This window comes from Cryptotermes secundus, unplaced genomic scaffold (assembly GCF_002891405.2).
Source record: "Cryptotermes secundus unplaced genomic scaffold, Csec_1.0 scaffold516, whole genome shotgun sequence".
Taxonomy (NCBI): Eukaryota; Metazoa; Arthropoda; class Insecta; order Blattodea; family Kalotermitidae; genus Cryptotermes; species Cryptotermes secundus.
The window spans coordinates 56,185-74,343 of record NW_019745084.1 but is presented as its reverse complement, the minus strand read 5'-3'; the positions used below and the strand labels follow the sequence as shown (position 1 = coordinate 74,343).

The 18,159-nt window shown below is 43.8% G+C and overlaps 1 protein-coding gene across 8 annotated transcripts in view; it reads right to left on the bottom strand.

Moving 5' to 3' along the window:
* The window catches only part of LOC111874907, an 82,189-nt gene that overhangs the window by 57,225 nt on the left and 6,805 nt on the right, over positions 1-18,159 (bottom strand). For 5 of the 8 annotated variants that reach the window (XM_033755648.1, XM_023870776.2, XM_023870772.2 and 2 more), the window contains one exon: positions 16,024-16,325. The exons of 1 other annotated variant lie outside the window; for it this stretch is intronic. In XM_033755648.1, coding sequence (XP_033611539.1) covers positions 16,024-16,203 — 180 coding nt within the window. In that variant the 5' untranslated portion in view covers positions 16,204-16,325. Of the gene's footprint in view, positions 1-16,023; positions 16,330-18,159 lie in introns of all 8 variants that reach the window. 2 more of the 8 variants (XM_023870775.2, XM_023870774.2) reach the window with 1 other exon arrangement.

The window sequence follows — 18,159 nt, the reverse complement described above, 5'->3', positions numbered from 1 at the left end:
CTCTTCACAGCAAACAATCTGGATCGTAAGCTTGGGATGGCGTTCTCCAGACGTAAACTCGGCCAGAAGTCGGAAACAGTGTGAAGGTGGACTCATCCGACAAAATGACCGTCTTCCATTGCTCCATAGTTCAGATTTTGTGACTTCGGCACCACACTGTCCTCTTAGTGGCATTTTGATCACTGATGAGTGGCTTTGGAATTGCAACTCGTCCAGAAATACCCTGCTTGTGGAGTTCCCTTCGTACTGTTTTGGTGCTGACAGGGTTTGTGAGCGTAACATTCAGTTCAGCAGTCACTTTTGCAGCTGTAGTCTTCTTATTTTTCGTCACAATCCTACGCAGTGTTCGTCTGTCTCGATCACTCAACACACATTTCCGTCCACGCTGGTGTTTATCGGATGCGGTTTTTCCAGTCATCCTGTATGCGGTCACAATCTTGGATACTGTGCCTCGCGAAACACCAAAAACCTCGGCTACCTTGGTTACGGAAGCACCCAGCATACGGGCCCCAACAATTTGCCCGCGTTCGAATTCTGTTAGCACTGATGTGATGCACAAAAACTTGCACAGAACACTGTCTCGACAACAAATGAGGCTTGCAACGTATTGCGGAGGTTTTACAGGTAGTGGCGTTGGGCAGATACGGCAGCGTCACCTACAAACGTCGCAAAAATAAACACTTCAATTCAGGCATGTATTTCACGAGATGTTTCCATATTTTTGTCCATCCCCTGTATATATAGTAGCGTGTAGAGCCGATTCTAAGCAAGAGCTTGGTAAACACGTTCTCGCGGCAACAATACGCATGCAACAATAGAGGTGCTGTTGGAAACCGTGTCTTCAACTCGATGTATGAGATGGGGTTATATGGAGGTCAATTAAAGCATGAATAGACAGTTGGATGGGAGTCGTCTTTCGGGAAGGACTTGAACACGGAAATAGAAAAACAGTCATTGTCAGAAGCCGTTACCAGACAACTACTAGTGTAGATACTGCACTGGCTGTAAAGCCATAGACAGACAGACAGATCGCACCAGGAAATGAATACATTTTCTTAACATAAACAAGAATGTTCATTTGCCTTTCTGTGATGTTTTGTTATGATCCGATTACGCACCCACGGAGTCCCACGACAAGACCGTATAAAACTTATGCAGTAGAATGGATCTGAAAATCAAGAAGGATATAATATAGTTTGCTTGTTCTTTCAAAAGCAACTGATCACGCTCTAATGAGTCTTTATGCATTCAGGTGAAGAGACAAGAAGACTTCGTCAGGCGGGCTACATATTAAATCTTGTTGTCTCCAATAAATACATTACTGTAGACACGAAGTAAGCCTATGTCATGATTGTGGCCGCTTGTATAAAAGCCATCAGCAGAGCGGAAACATTTTATCGTATGTATAATGTTTCTTTCCACAATACTGTGTTATTAAAGTACCTGCAACTCTGGCGCTTCTTCAATAGAAAGAGTACTACATAACAACCGCTGGATGAACACAAACTGTTGTATTTGTTGCTTCTTAGGTTACTCAGAACGCCATGTTCTAGTAAAATAATCTCCTCGTTTGCTTTTATTACGTACCGTTCTTACTTGTCGTGGGGTCCCTCTTACGACTAACCGCTACATAAATTTTGGCGAAGATTCCCTTCCCCAGCAACAGAGGGTTTTCCCTCTCTTTCGAGAAGTGTTCTGTTGCGATGCTCTGGGAATCTGGAACATAGCGCAGAATGTAAGGACCACTCATCAACTGGACAGGATTATGAAGTAAGCAGTCTTGGCATATTCCAGGTACTATCCTGGCGTTAGTCTGAAGAGACTGAGGATAAAAGGTAAAAGGTAAACTTGTCCCTCTGCTTAACTAATTAAACACTGCTCCATCAAGACCTATGGTTGAGTGGATGTACAGACCCACGTTTACTTGACCTCGGCACAAGTTGGAGGTGAGTGGTCACCTTCACGCCCCGGCCACTTTAACCCCGGGGCAAGAGCCCCCGGTACCCATCTGTCGTCCATCCCGTAGGCAGTCGCTCTACCAACAAAAACCTCAGACAGGATTGTCAGTGTACCCACAGGGATTCGAACCTAAACCTCTAGAATACAAATATGTTGCGTTAATGCCACACCAACCTCTTCGGTGGCGTTTTGGGATAACCGAGGATTGTACAGTTCCAAGACTTCGGTTAATCCAATCAGTGCCCGAACAAATCTCACCTGTACTTAAGTGGGTTTCATATAAGCTAAACGTGCCAGTACTTATTTACCCGCCCACAAGAACCGTGGATGTCTGCAACTAGAGTCTAAATTTCATGCTTAAAGTAACTAAATGTAGGAAGTACATTATTAATGGAAAATCAACGGGAGTGTCCTATATGAACCCCGAACTTCAAACTAGCACACCTTCTAAACAATGGCTACGAAGACTGGTTCCGCGGAATATATCTGCAAGGAAAATGTCGGGTTCTAGCAACGACGTTTATTCTTGTGATGTATTTTAGGTTCTAAGAGCGTGACTCATTTTTCGGGATGCGATGCCGCGATCTGCTTTCCGCTTAGTTCTTACTGGTTGATTTGCTTAAACACTGCAGGCGACGGTAGTATGTTCCTCCGAAACGTCGGTGACCTCCAGCTTGCTTGGCTTGATCATGATAATAAGGCATTATGTTCCTTCGAAACATCAGCGCAATCCCGAACTACACACTGCAATTGTTACTTGCTGATCACTTACTTGGCTTGCTCTGGACACTGAAGATAGATACAGTACGTTCCTTCGAAACGTCGGTGAGTTTCTGTCGGACTGCATGTCATCACATTCCAAAAAATTATACGTGTATTTCTAGTTTGTATTACGTTATGCGCTCATAAAATAAACTATTATGTCGTAATAACATACTATTCTGACGTGTATACCCGTTGCCCATTGTTAGACAACGGGTTTCCTGCCATACAGGAGCACGCGACAATAGGGCATCCACTGCTAGGTAACGGACTAGTAAACACGCATCCTTAACAAGAGCAGACGGTGTTTTCTATGGGATCCGTGCCGAGGGGTTATAAAATGGCACAGTCAGAAGACAGGACGAAGTAGTAGGAAGTACAGAACAGTAATCGGAAGGTAATTGGGTGGAGTTCTGGAGATGGCAGTCGAAGGAGACTGAGAAAGAACGGCAAGAAAGGAATTGAGTGGTGCCAAGAAGACTTCATCTGTGAGTTTAAGTGATAGTGAGACTGTGATAAATCCGTTGCCAGAATATGACTAGTGAAGGCGGAGAATCCTAGTGCGTATGTAACANTGATAAATCCGTTGCCAGAATACGACTAGTGAAGACGGAGAATCCTGGTGCGTATGTAAAGTTGAACTGTAAAGCGTGTAAATAAGCGATAGCGCTGTATTGCCTGTAGTCCCGAATTGTGAATGTATGAGGTGCAATAAATCCAATCATCCAATCCAGAACCCGCCTTATAAGTCACCCCTACACGTGACAATATTAATAGTTGTAGAGAATAAGTCTATGAATCAACGCCTATCAAGTTTTCTCTATAGCCTAATGTCTAAAAATCACTTGTTGATGTTCAGAAAAATGTAGGTCCAACAGAGTTGCGAACAGCGAACTTCCATTTCACCAAATCGGTCAATTAAACAGACCCTCCCGACATTAAACTGACGCTAAGAAGACTCTCATGAAATTCTGGAGATAGGGCTCCATATTTTCGCAGTCCACCTCGCTACGTGCTGACAGACAGGCTCCACTCTCCCCATCATGCGTCTAGGAATGCCAAGGGGGTTATAAAGTTATCCATATAATTTAAATTGTTTCTGAATTAGACTGAATAAGGCTTATTCCGTTAGTAAAAGTTTAAACATACAATCAGATCAAATGTACGACTAACATGAAAAATGATGAAATTATAAACTAATTTTTGTAGTTCTATTTCTATGCAAAATGTGAAATTATAATGAATTCATAATATCGATTCAATAAAGTATTTCGACTCTACTTATTCTCGATTACGTGCAGCTTCGTTGGTACTTAAGTGTTAAGGAGGGACGCAGGCTACTTTAAAATCGTTAGCCCTGCCAAATTTACAACAAGCTCCAAAGCCTCGATTTAGAATCTGCCTGTGACAAGTCCACAAGGTTGGACCCCTACTTTCTTTTTAATAGCTTGGTTCCTTCACCAAAATCCCAGACTTTTGGTCCTTTTAAAATAAATGTTCATAAATATTCTAAGTCTAGGTGTCGGTTATTTTTTAAAATAAAATTCAACCTTTTGTAGCAATGACATGGGGGTAAACAAGCCAACAAAGCCCTGCAGTTACTTCAATTACCCATTTACATATAAATGCTGTATTGGTAAATAAAACAGCAAGCAAACGTTACGGTATTTGCACTCCACTATTTATACACGTAACGCAGAATATGAATGTCTCTGCTTTGTTCTAATTGGACAGTTGTTGATTTAATGTACAAATTAGTTGATAGGATTCATTTTCAGTAATTTTTCTTATTTAAAAAAATAAAAGTAGGCTTATGATATCACTTTGCTGTCTGTGTCCGTATGTGTATCCCTCTATCAACTTCTGAATAGCTGAACCAATCGTTACAAAATATGGTATGTAGGTACATTACAGAATACGAGCCAATCTCGAAGACGTACCTAATAAATTCCTCACATCAGTAATACCAACATCACAGCCTCTCAAATTTCTTTACGTCCAGTACCAATCTTCATGACACTTAGTATGTACACCACGCCAGATGAAGTCATTTCAATGGAGCTCGTAAAAACCCCTTAGATCAGTGATACCAACATTACAGCCGCTCAAATTGCTGCGGTAATGACTGTAAGCTATTTAAATATATGAATCGATGGTAATGGAACTTGGTACCCCATCTGAGCCAATTTCAACGGCGTACATCATAAATCCATATCAGTAATACCAACATTACAGCCTTTGAAATTGCTGAGGCCAAACGTTAATGTTTTTGAAAGCCTGTACCATTTTTCATTGAACTTGGTAAGAAGGTATCTCAACGGTGTATATCATAAACCCATCGTCAGTAATACCAACACTACAGCTTCTCAATTTTTTTATGTAATACCCTCAATATTACTCGAATGCCTGAACCGATTTTCATGAAATTTGATATCTGTTATGCCATCTGAAGTCATACTAAACGTTTATTTCTACATGTATCACATACGCAAATCAGAGTAAGAGGAATGTAGACGGTTGGTTCCTCCCAGAACTTCTTGTTCCGATATACTCTCTGTACAGAGTCAGATGTACTTTTTGTATTGCTAGTGGGGTGGGACTTGTACTGCGGCCACTTCTGGCCTATTGTACCAGCCCCAGATGATAGGTGAGGGTGACTGTGGAGCAATTGGTGGAATGAAGATTGGCAGGAGAAACCGAAGTACCCCGAGAAAACCTGTCCCGGCGCCACTTTGTCCACCACACATCCCGGGATGGAACCCGGGCCGCCGCGGTGGGAAGCCAGCGACTAACCGCTTGAGCTATGGCGCGGCCAAGAGGCAGATGTAAGTCAACATCTAAGTATATCCGGTTCATTTCTCGTGTTGGTAACACCCCGAAATGTTTCGGTCTCATGAGACCATAATCACGGGCCGTACATATTAAGAATAAATTCTGCACTTCACGTAAATTCGTAAATTAAAAACAACGATTTCATATCGGAATCATATACTTCTAGAAAATGTAACAAGCAGAACTCACAGGTACGTGTATTGATCACATGATGTGATTATAGTTGTGATGTGTCGGACAGTGCCAACGAAACTGCATGCTACTTAGGTAACCCATTCATACCGCACTACGAAATACTACTACTGCTACTGCTAATGATAATACTAATATCCCATAATGATATTATTTTATGACAGAAGAAACCACATTTGATTTCCTAACTTGTTCTTTGTTCCATCTCATCGATCTGAGTAAGTTTATATTGCAGAGTGAATTCTCGAAACAACTGTCAGCATCTCCCCCTGCATTGTATGCAAATGGTGCGACGCTGCCGCTAACAGCTCTATCGGACATTGAATGCTGACAGCAGGTACGCCTTGTCGAGGCCCCCGTTAACAGCGCAAGAAGACAAACTGCTTAGCAGAGAAATAATTTTACACAGCAGATATGCACATGAGTCTCTCTTGTTGCTGAACGAGCCTCATTGCGAAGTGGCTGGAGGCAGACGTGGCATGCGTTCAGGTTCTGAAAATGGATTGAATGACAAAAGAACTAGTCACTGGAAGTAGACTGCTGGGATCCAGAAGAACTCACCGTGAGCTGAATTTTATGACTCAGATTTCTAAACATGGAAAGTGGCAAGACAGCGGACAATATGTTACGCGTGTCGAGTAGGATGTAGCCCTCAAACCTGATAATCAGGAGGTATCCGGTTTGAATCTCAGTCCAACGCCGGCTGCCATGATCCAGATCTCGACATGTATCTTTGCGCGTTCGCAACTGATAATTCCAAAGACACTGCTATTCGCGTTGCCTTGGCTATATATTTACTCCTGCGTGTAATAATTCTTAAGCTGCTGGAAGCACTGAATTCCATATTTGTGCCTTTTCGTCTTTCAATCATAATATGTTAAATATCCGAGGAAAAGAGAAATATTTTGAGACAGATGTAAGAAAGAAAAATTAAAGACACGCCTTACGTTCAACGCTCTCACTGTCTCTCTCTATGGCTCTAGAACCCCCTGAACCTTGGCCGCTTTTTCAGTTTCTTAATCCTATACACATTCGGTAGGACTCCCTGGACGGTTGAGCAGCCCATCGCAAGGTAAAGCTATCCCTGTATCAGGCTGTGGAGGCCCTCAGGGTTGTGAGACAATGAGGCTCCCAAATTTTCTAGACAGTCGGCTCACAAATGGCGGTGAGGTTGTAGCCTTACGCGTCGGCCGCTCTTTACCCCAAGGAAGATTCCTGGTATCCATTTCTGTTTAGACTCTTTGAGTCGACTCTAGAGCCATAGCGCGGCTAGAAGGATTAAGTCAATGGAAGAGTCCAATGATCCCATCGGGATTCAAACCCGCGACCTCCCGGCTTGTGTCATAATGTTTTGTCGCCGTCCTCCGCTCCTTCGACTTTCGGGTGCCTCCTTGTAACTGTCGAGCCACGTCTCTATTGCTGGCTGCTGGTAGGATGCGGCTACGGCCTGCTTGGTTCTCCTCACCGATCCTCCTTACTATCTCCTCTTCTGGGTGCCAGGTAATTAGTAAAGGGTTGGGCGCCCGTAAACTTATGGAATTCGTTTACAAATTTTATGGAACAAAGAGGGGATGATTTATAAGGGGATGATGATGTTGGGGTGCTAGTTCAAGCGGCAGAGCTAAGAATCAGTTTCAGGTCGTTTAACTGGGCCTTGCTCAGGTAGGGGGAAGGGAACTCACGTACCTTCACACGCAACACATTCACAAGCCACTTTATTGCAACGGCTGTCGACAGTGAACACCGCCAATGAACTGGATTGAACTTGCTCTCTTTATTCAAGAATCGCTCTGCTGGTCGTTAAAGTGCTTATATGGCAGCATGGCTAGTCAGTAGGTATCTACACTCACAGTTTAACTAGTCACTTATGATGTAACTTCGAATTCCTAACAGAATTTATAGTCACAATTGGGTGGTACCAATTTTACGTCCGAACAGTTGATGGGCTGGGATGTAACTCGCTTAAGAGAATGACTTCTCCTCAAAACTCGAAGTACTGACTGTTTCATATCGACCCACAATCCAACTCCTAAAATTTAGATGATTGTTTACTTAATTAACTATTCCCCCAATCCGTTTAAGGATTACAGGGAATTTAGGCTCTAAAGACTTAACGTACTTTTTGACAGTTCACTGACGGATAACCTGCTTGGCGTGGGTTTGAAAAACGCCTACTTTTGAATTACGATGTGCAGGACCTGTCAGTGATCGTATACTCAAAGTTTGCCGCTGTGTTACTCGCAGACAAAATTTCTCAGAAAAAGCCTCAGGGGTGCTTCCTGTGTAACAGAAAGACTGGGCGTAAGTCAATCCCTGCAGACAAGAAGGTGACTATGTCCCACTGGCTTGCCTTTTACTTGTCATCTGCAATTAATTTTTGTACTAAAGGTCCTAATTATACTTAAAACTAGTGCCCGACGGTGCAGCGGTTACACGTGTCTGAACCAACTGCGCTACCGCGCACCTTCAACACACTCTTCCGTAAATATTACGTTTTCCGAGATACTTAAAAATAATTATTACTGTTGTGTACATCTCCTGCCTTGTCGGATTTGAAGTTCTCGTGACGGTGAATGAGAGGAGTGCGTGCGGAGACAGTTTGATGTTTCGGAAGAAAGGATCGCCTCCATCTACATGACCAGAGAGCAAGGAAATCAAGTAACAACTCAGTTTCCCGCGCCTTTGTTTTTTACTTGGTTTACTGTTAGATGCTGAGGATGGAGACGATACGGTCCTCCGAAACGTCTGTCTCTCCCGTACTACATGGAGTTAAACCCTAAAAAACAGTGCTCTTTATTTCTGAACGCGTTTCTTCGGGAAACAAAAGTGGTCCTCTGAACACACAGACATATTACAGCAATCTCTTATTCTCGAGAAAAAATTGATAAAAGTTTTCTCCCATGTGGCAAACAAAAGGAAGTGCTGACTAAGTTCAGACAGCCATAAAAGCAATTCTTTTTATTCTTTTAACGTAGAGTTCAACTGTAACATTTATTTTGGCATATATCAAAGGAGGTATTTAGTCCCTATTTCGACGTAACCTAACACTGATGATCCCCAATAACGTCATCTATGTATGGGTTTAACCTTGAGGGAAGGTTATTGGATAAAATTAAAGAACGCCCAACGTGTACAATAATTACAGAGTGTTTCGTAACAATGAGAAAACCAACGGTTAACACAGGGTCTCGGATGTCTGACAACAGGAGCAGTGACATTTGGTTGTTACAAGATATTGGTTTTATCTGTTGTGCTTAGGGGTGTCTAGTGTTTACTGGTAACAATGAGCAGTGACGGGTTTCGGGGTTTCACTCCGACGTGTACACGTGTGTGTGCGTGTTAACATGAATGTTGTGCTCTTGGCAACTGAAACGTAATGACTGGCGAGCAGAGGCAAGCAAAGAGTTACGGAAAGACTGAACGTGTTTTAACTTTCGATACAGAGTTCATATAACACAAAACAACTCCTGGTTGCAGCAGTAAACACCTACTTTACTGCACATTTTGTTTCTTACAACTTCCGAGAACACCACGTGCTAACGATGGAGCAAGTCGCTTCGGTCAATAAGTCTCCAATGAACTGTACTGAGTAGTGCATACGCCATATGAAACACAGGAATATGAATTCTGTGTCACGTTACGTTTAATCGTATAAAAGTTACTTTGGACATTGTGCCTCGTGTTAACTGAATTTAAAGTGCAGCATGTCTCGAAAGCTGGATTCGCTTCCGTCATCAGGTGTAAGCAGGTAGGATGAATCCTATTCAGTTGGATTGGTTAAAGGGAGATAGTCCAGAAATCGAGTCCAGATTCTTCTAACGACACGAGTAGGTTCATTTCTCCTCATATCTGATGATGTAAGCGAATTCAGCTGCCGAAACATGGTGCACGATGGACCATGTTCCGCACCCACGACCCCAGTGTTTGAGCGGGCAGAGCCATCTTCCTGCTCCCAGTGGCATCTGCAGCCTGCCGCCCATGCCTGCAGAGTCGCTGGGCCAGTTGTGCAGTTGGAAGTTGCTGGAAGCGGACAGGTTCCAGTGGAGGGCTCTTGCGAACACTACGAATCTTCGGGTTTCGTAATTACTTTCTCAAGAAGGATTAACGCCTTGGACTTAAGAGTCTATGATGTTCATTAGCTCTCCAATAACATTTTGAAAATTGCAAACAATAATTGCACTGTAAAAATGCCTGTAAACTGTACATTTCACGTGCGCGTTGAGCAGAAAGAAATTATAAATAGACCTCGTGTAACAGTGGTTTAGAATTCAATAGGAAGTCTTGTTTGTTATGTAAGCTTCCGTACTATTAACACCCCCTTTTTTCTCCAGTACTCTTTTCCAGTCCCTATCACCGCAGATAGACCGGTAATAGGGGCTATCGGTTTGGTTGATCAGAGTAGGGTTCTTACCTAAGAAGGCAGACGGAGTCCAGTCTCCGAAACGTCGTCTCAAAACTGGGACGATAAATAATTACGAAAAATATGATTATTGAACCGAGGCTGACGTGCATCGCTATTTCTCACAAATAACAGGCACAAGTAATCAATTGTAAGCTGTACACTACACATGCCCGCATAGCAAAATTGTCGATACAAAATATACACGATATACTGAAACAATAGACCGTTTGCTTGTGATCTACTATATAATTACGTTCATGTAATATGCTGACGCTTGACAGAAATTGTGTAATTTCACACCTTTCATCCCACCTTCACATCACTTTATATATATATAGGTGAATAATTTAAGACACGATGAAGCGTTCTCTCATAACAAACAAACATTAAAGTGTCACTGTTAGGTGATACAAACTCAGTGTCTAATTTACATGTAGGCTAAATAAAGCCGCGGCTTATGGTCTCGCAATTTGAGTAACCTGCATTTATCTGGAACCCACGACACAAAACACCAAAACTGGAGAGATAACGAACATCAACTCGACGGACTGTAATGATAGAAGCATCCAATACAGGAGCAGATGTGGTAGTCGAAAACAAATTGCGGGGCTGCATAGCTCCTGGGGGGAGGAGCTGTGTGATCGTTGCGAAGCAATGGACACGTATTTGTGCAGTTCCACTTACACGGACATTATACTACATTATCGTGGCGTAGGGCTACACAAAGTGTCGATCCATCCTGCCCACACTGGCGGGAACTCACGACTATGTGCTTACTGCTTTAACTAGTAACACCGTTTCACAACAGCCACATACAGGGAACATAAACGAGAGGAAAACGCAAACTTACACCTTCAAACCAACAAAGCACATACTACATCAACATAAGACCAAACAGAACCCCGATGTAATATAGAGGTAGAAGAGACATCTACACAAAACTAATACATCAGGACAAACATAAGAAAACCTTTTAAATATTGTGATATAACGTCTGAAAGCCGGTACAGTGGAGCCAGAGAAGACATTTATTACTCGGTAAATAGGTTACCGTGCCAGCGAGTACGCAAGCAACAATCGAGGTATCGTTGAGTTATAAAGATAGAAACGGCGTTTTCTTTTGGATCCGCTCCGAGATTATACATTAAGGATTCCAGGAAAGCTGAGATAGGATTAAGGAAGTCTCTTGAGACGGCAGTCGAAGATAGTTGAGAAGAGTAAGAAAGGAATAATTACTCTGCTAAAATCCGTTGCAAGAAAACGGTGAATGGAGACTGTAATAGACTAAGAACGCTAGTATGTATGTGTCAGTGATCTGAAAAGTGTAGTTCTGAGTGACGTGTACAAATGGTCAATAAATCCAAGTCACCAATCCATACCCCGTCTATAGTCACACACCCCTAAACATATGACAATAGGTTTAATTTTAATTATTTAACACTTTAACAATCAATATTTAATCTTAGATTTGAACCCACTTTTCGTATATAACGGCATTACATACTACTACAAAAACAGCGTTCAGTATATAAACACTGTCCAATGTGAGAACATTAGCAGATGTATACAGGTGACAGATTACTGATGAAAATGAACAGGTGAATGTAAAAAGTCAAATACTCGAAGATGGCTTAATGAGCTGAAACGCGTTTATGATAGAGCACTGGAACAAATCTCGTTTCAAATCATTGTAAATCCCATAACATTTTTTTTATTTCTCCATTAAATAAACAGCGATTCTTCAGGAGGCCATGGTTAGGCGTTGAAGTGCAGGTTCTAAAATGCGCTCATAACTTCATGTTACCTTATGTAGAAACGCGCCTACGGAGAATGCGTGCCGTACATACTTTCATACAGTGTTCATTCGAAATATTCTCACGATAAACACTGAGCGAGATACCGAGACAAATGCACGCAGTTTTCATGAAAAGTCGTTATCCTATTGTCCTGTGTAAATGAAAACTGAAAAGGCTTAACGAGTTTTCGTGAAACTTTAAATATCAAAAGATTCTCGAGTTATTCGTGCAGTTCGTCACGACTTCAAATTGGCCAGAACGCGTCCCACTTTTAGGGGAGTACACGTTTCCAGCAGACTTACGTATATACACGTACAAGCGGCATCTCATTTCCCGACAAATGCCGGAACAGACATGACATACAGTTCTATAAATTAAGGCGCTTAATTAAATACGCAGCGCGTCAGGAATGGCATATAGTAGAACGGAGGCGCGAGACGGGGGTTGATGGTTAGACCGACCGCTTCACCCCCGGAACCAACTGGACAGAAAGCTGGGTGAGCCCCAGAGCCGGCCTGGACACAAAATCTTCACTCCTGCTGGGAATCGACCCCCGTTCTCTCGTCGTCCATCCCGCAGCCTAGCTACTACAATGACTGAGCTACCAGGCTCATGACTTCGTGTAAGACATTTCATTACACCCCCTCGTAGGTATAAAGACCAAGATGTAGGTGGCTGGACAATATTAAAATGGATCTTAGATATGAGTAGGATGGAGTGGTACGGACTGGATCGATCTGGCTCACGATAGGGTCCAGTGGAGGCTCTTGTGAGCGCGATAATGAACCTTCGGCTTCCATAAAATGCTGGGAAGTTCTTGAGGAGCTGCATAAGTGGCGGCTTCTCAACAAGGGTTCATCTCCATCAGTAAGGATATATGGACTAAGGGAAGAGAGGCCCAGCAGCTGTTCCCAGATTCAAGAAATTCCATCAGTTTTATACAACCGAACGGTTAACCGTCGTGTTAACATGAGCTCGATGTTGTCGTATAGCCTAAGACAGATGAATGCAGTCCACACTCTCCAATCATATTTCTCTAATATCCATTTTAATATTAATCTACCATCAATGTCTAGGTCTTGGAAGCGGTCTCTTCCCTCAGGTTTTCCTATCAAAACTTCGTGATGCTTTCCTATCATGCCTGCTACATGCCTCTCCTACTTCATTGTCCTTGATTGTAGCATTATAATTCTGACAAACAGAAAAGTTATGGACTTCCTCATTACACAGTTCTCTCCGCCTTTCTGTTATCTGGTCCCCTGTCCCTTCCGTGTACAGTTACTGTTCACCTGCCTGTCCTCAAACGTCTTCATCACTGTCACGCTGAACGGTTCCTGCTCAGTCTCCAGAACACGTGTTCTGACGGAAGTAACTCTACAGGAATCAATGAGTAACAGGGGACATGAGAAATGCCATGGGTTCAGAGAGTACATAACGACTCCACGGCGCAGATATCCATGTGTGACATTGTTACCCGTTCTGTGCGTTTAATTCCCATAACTAGTGAGCGGGAGCAGACTATGTTTCATTTTGTGCTTCTGGGATCAACTCAGTTTCTAACACAAATTAGTAACAGGAATATTCGTGGAGGTAAAGGGCGGCCGGCGCTTGAGACTAACAACCTCATCGCCATCTGTGAGCCGATTGTCTAGAAAATGTGGAAGCCTCGACGTCTCACAACCTTTGGGCCTCCACGGCAGGCTACGAGCAAGCAGTTCAGTGAACTGCCTTCCACATCCTCATGCAGAATTGTAAGGGGCAGGAAGAAAGGAGAAAAGAACTTGCAACGAGGAGAAAGAAGAGAAGGAAATAAGGACGAGGAAATAGAAGGGGCGAGAAAAAATATAAGATTGAGGAAGATGAGAAGAAAACGACGAAGAAGTAGAAGAAAGAAGGAAAGGAAATAAGGAAAAAGACAATTTAAGAGAAGATAAAAAAGAAAATGGAGGATAAGAAAGTGGCAAAGGAAGATGCAGAAGAAACGAAGAGAAAATAAAAGATGAAGACGGAAAAGGAGGAGAAAGTAAAGGATGGAGGTAAGGTAAAGTTGTCTCTGTGCTAACTAACTAAGCACCACGCCATGAAGGCGTATGGGGGAGTGGATTTTACATCCACATTTTCTTGACCTCGGTACTTGTTGGAGGTGAATGGTCATCTTCACTCCCCGATCGCTTTACCCAGGGGGAAAGAGACCCGGTACCCATTGGATAGGAGGTTGGGGGGACCCCAGAGCCGGTCCGGACGAAGCGAAGAAGAGAAAATTCTTGACCCTACCAGGACTCGAACTCCGATCCCTCGGTTGTTCAGTCCGTAGCCCGTCGCTATACGGAATACACTATCCCGGCGGAAAGGAATGCGGTAAGGAAAGAAAATCACTGTTCTTTTCCGCCATCTACGTGCTTGGGTCTCAAGGGGATAATGCACCACATCAGAATGCCTCAGATAAACGCAGTTACAGTTTTCCCAGCTCTAACACAACTCTTAGGAAGGCCCTGGAATTCGCGTGTGTGTAGGGCTATTTTTTTTTGTATTGTTAGTGGATGGGACTAAGTCCCTTGTACTGCGGCTACTTCTGGCCTATTGTACCAGCCCCACATGATAGGTGAGGGTGATTGTGGAGCAATTGGTGGAATGAAGATTGACAGGGGAAACCGAAATACTCGGAGAAAACCTGCCTGAGTAACACTTTGTCCACCACAAATCCCATTTGACCAGACTCGGGATCGAACCCGGGCCGCCGCGGTGGGAAACCAGCGACTAACTGCTTGAGCTATGGCGCGGCCCTCGTTTAGAACTATATCCCTTTTCGCTGAACTAAAACAGCCTGCGAATGCCGGCCGGATTATATACAGAATGGTTCAGTCAGAATGTTAACATTTCGACGGAACTGATCTGCACGCATTTGGGAACATTTTATTATACAAACAGTGCTTAATGCAGCCTCAAATGTGGCAACTTTATAAACCCCCATCCGAGCCGTAATTTTCTCCTTTTCTCTAATATCCTCGGTATACTAACAAGGCTTCGTATATCTCTTGTAAAATGTCAAGATAAAGTTGTGTTTATGCTTAATTGAACACCAAGCATCGGCCCGCTTCATCTCCGCCGAAAAAGCCCCTGATACCCACTGGATATGAAATTTGACGGACCCAGGAATGGTCTGAACGCCGTGGAGAAGAATCTTTTGCTCCTAGCTGGAATTGAACTCCGGTATCTAGGCTGCCAGTCCTCAGTCAGTCGCTATTATTTTTTTTCTGTGGCGCTACAGCCCCAATTTGGGCCTAGGCCTACCTCCATGAACTCCGTTCACTTCGGTTTACTAGATCTTACACATTCGGTAGGACTCCTTGGGCGAGTGATCACCTCGTCGCAAGGCCTCTACCTGTAGACAAACACAGAAAAACGCACACAAACATCCATGCCCTGAGTGGGATTCGAACCCACGATCCCGGCTTCCAAGCGAGCGAAGACAGTACATACCTTAGACCGCTCGGCTACCGTGACCGGCAGTGTATAAGAAATATATATAAAAATTCAATTCGTACCTCACAGGAAACAGATCCGAACCCACGATCCCGGTTTCCGAGCGAGCGAAGACAGTGCATGCCTTAGACCGCGCGGCTACCGTGACCGGCAGTCAGTCGTCATACCGACTGAAATATGCAGGTTCCGCATATTACAACCTTCCGCAGTCTACAAAGTTTCGATGACCGAGGAGCTGCAATTTCAGCCCGTGGAGGCGAGGCAGTTTCTGCCGATAAGCATTCAGATTACCCAGAAAATTAATTTGAGACGCTTAGCTACTTAGCATAACATTCGCTCTTGGAATGACGGACATTCAAAATGAATGAACTGATGGACTGGTTCTTTCAGAGATGAATGGATAAAGGACGATTTGAGTTACCTGTTCGTAGGTTAATTGATTTATGGACAGATCAATTCATACAAGAACGAATAAATATACTGACAGAAACTAACGGATTGACTGAATGGCGAAATGATGGACAAATGGTTTGATTGGCTGATACAGAGATGGACGGCTAGCGTCGCAGCAAAAGTATTTACGAAGTACGTACTCACCTCGTAGAAGTAGAAGGAATTTAATTCAGGACTGGTGACGTTGAGTGCCGTCTGGTTGTCGTCGAGGGCAGCCTCCTCTGTCACATTGTCTCTTGTTGGGGCACTGGGCAGGACGGGGAACGTAGGTAACACGTTCAACAACGCGAGATCCTCCGTGTACACTGACATGTCCTCTCTCATTCGGCTCTGCGGTCGCACAATCCGACTGATGAAGCCCGCTGTGATTACAGAGCTGTTCTATGACGTCTCTTCTTCTTGACTTTCCTTCTGTCGGTCCGACTTCATTATCAGATGAGCGTGAGCTATCTTAGGAACACCCCAAGAAAATTATTTTCAACCTTCTGCATATTCCTTCCCACCGGTCATCTTGCAACAAATTTTTTTTTTCTGTGGCGCTACAGCCCCAATTGGGGCCTAGGCCTACCTCCATGACACTCTCCGTTTCACTTCGGTTTACTCGATCTTACACATTCGGTAGGACTCCTTGGGCGAGTGATCAGCTCGTCGCAAGGCCTCTACCTGTAGACAAACACAGAAAAACGCATACAAACATCCATGCCCTGAGTGGGATTCGAACCCACGATCCCGGCTTCCGAGCAAGCGAAGACAGTGCATGCCTTAGGCCTCTAGGCTACCGTGATCGGCTGCAACAAAAATATAGTCCCACCATACTAAGAACAAAGGGGTCATTTTTCCAATAAGCGAATTTTTTACAATTACTTACATTTTAGTAATATATTAATCATTGACCGAATTTGTTAAAAAACTATGCTTTATAATACCATTACATAAAGCACAGTTATGTTAGCAGGTTTAATTACAAAAGGGTATTGATGAGAATCTTGTGCATACAATGTAGGAAAGTTTGTGCGCAAATGAATTCTGTGTTGCTGAATTATTAATGTCAATATCTCATGTGTCAAGTTTCCCATCATTGGGGTGTGTTCCGACGACTGAGAAACATTGTGCGAAGCAATCCGTTCCCCATTGGCAATTCCTCATACTCACAGCTGCAAGTCTGATTTGCGTACTTATAAAAGTGGCACCCAATCTGAGTCATGCGCTGCATTCATAACACAGTATTCTGGGACTAACCACTCTATCGTTCGAATCGGACAAGCAATAGGGTGCAAATCATTCTAAGTGGATATAATACTGACTGCAATGAGCAGAATGTCCAGAAACCGAATGCTGAGATATGGGCGAGTGTTCGAGAAATTCGCGCACTGAGAAGGCTGCATGACGGTCCAGGAACCAGTGTGCGAAGAACTGAAGCTGCTGAAGGTATCGGTGTTCCCACTGTCTGAAGAACAGTCACTTTACCCATACCACATCCAGTGAGCGCAAGCTCTCACTCTTCCCGACTATCATGCAAGGGAGGTGTTTTGCCAATGACTTCTTGCAAATCGCGTTGTAAAGGCAGCATCCTGCTTAATGATGTGGCGGGATACACAAGGGACACGAACTTTCATAATACCCGTGCCTGGGCGGATGGCAGTCCTCCATCACCGTGGCATCAAGACAACATTGGTTATCCGTCAATGTCTGGGTGGGCATCTTAGGCGATCAGTTCTTAGGACCAGTTTCCTTACCCAACAGACTGACAGATGCAGTGTATCGCCCATTTTATTTTGGTGCTACACCGGTACTTTTGGAACATGCGTCTCTTCATCAACGGCAACAGATGTGGTTCACGCATGATGTGGCACCATCTCATTTTGTCCGCTTTGCCAGAGAGACCTGGAGCAGAATTTTGGCGAACAGTGGATACGACGAGGAGGCAGAGTCAACTGACATGCATGATCTCCCGACTTCAACAGCCCTGGGTTTTCGGCGGTGGGATCACTTAAGTACTTCGGTGCATTCGGCGCCGATCAAATGACTTAAGAGGTATTACAGCAACGAATGGAGAGTGCCTACCTGGGGAGTCGAGTAAAACTTTGGATTTTCGACAGACTGTGCACAACTCTGTGTGATGAAGAGCTGAGAGTTGTGTTGAAAGGCATGGGAACGACATAGAATCTCTGCTACAGATATCACAGGAACTGCGCCCATATCTCAGCAGGTTCTGGTTACTGGGCATTCGTTGACTGGGACTGTTTATGCTCCTTTAAGCGAGCACTATACCCCCCCCCC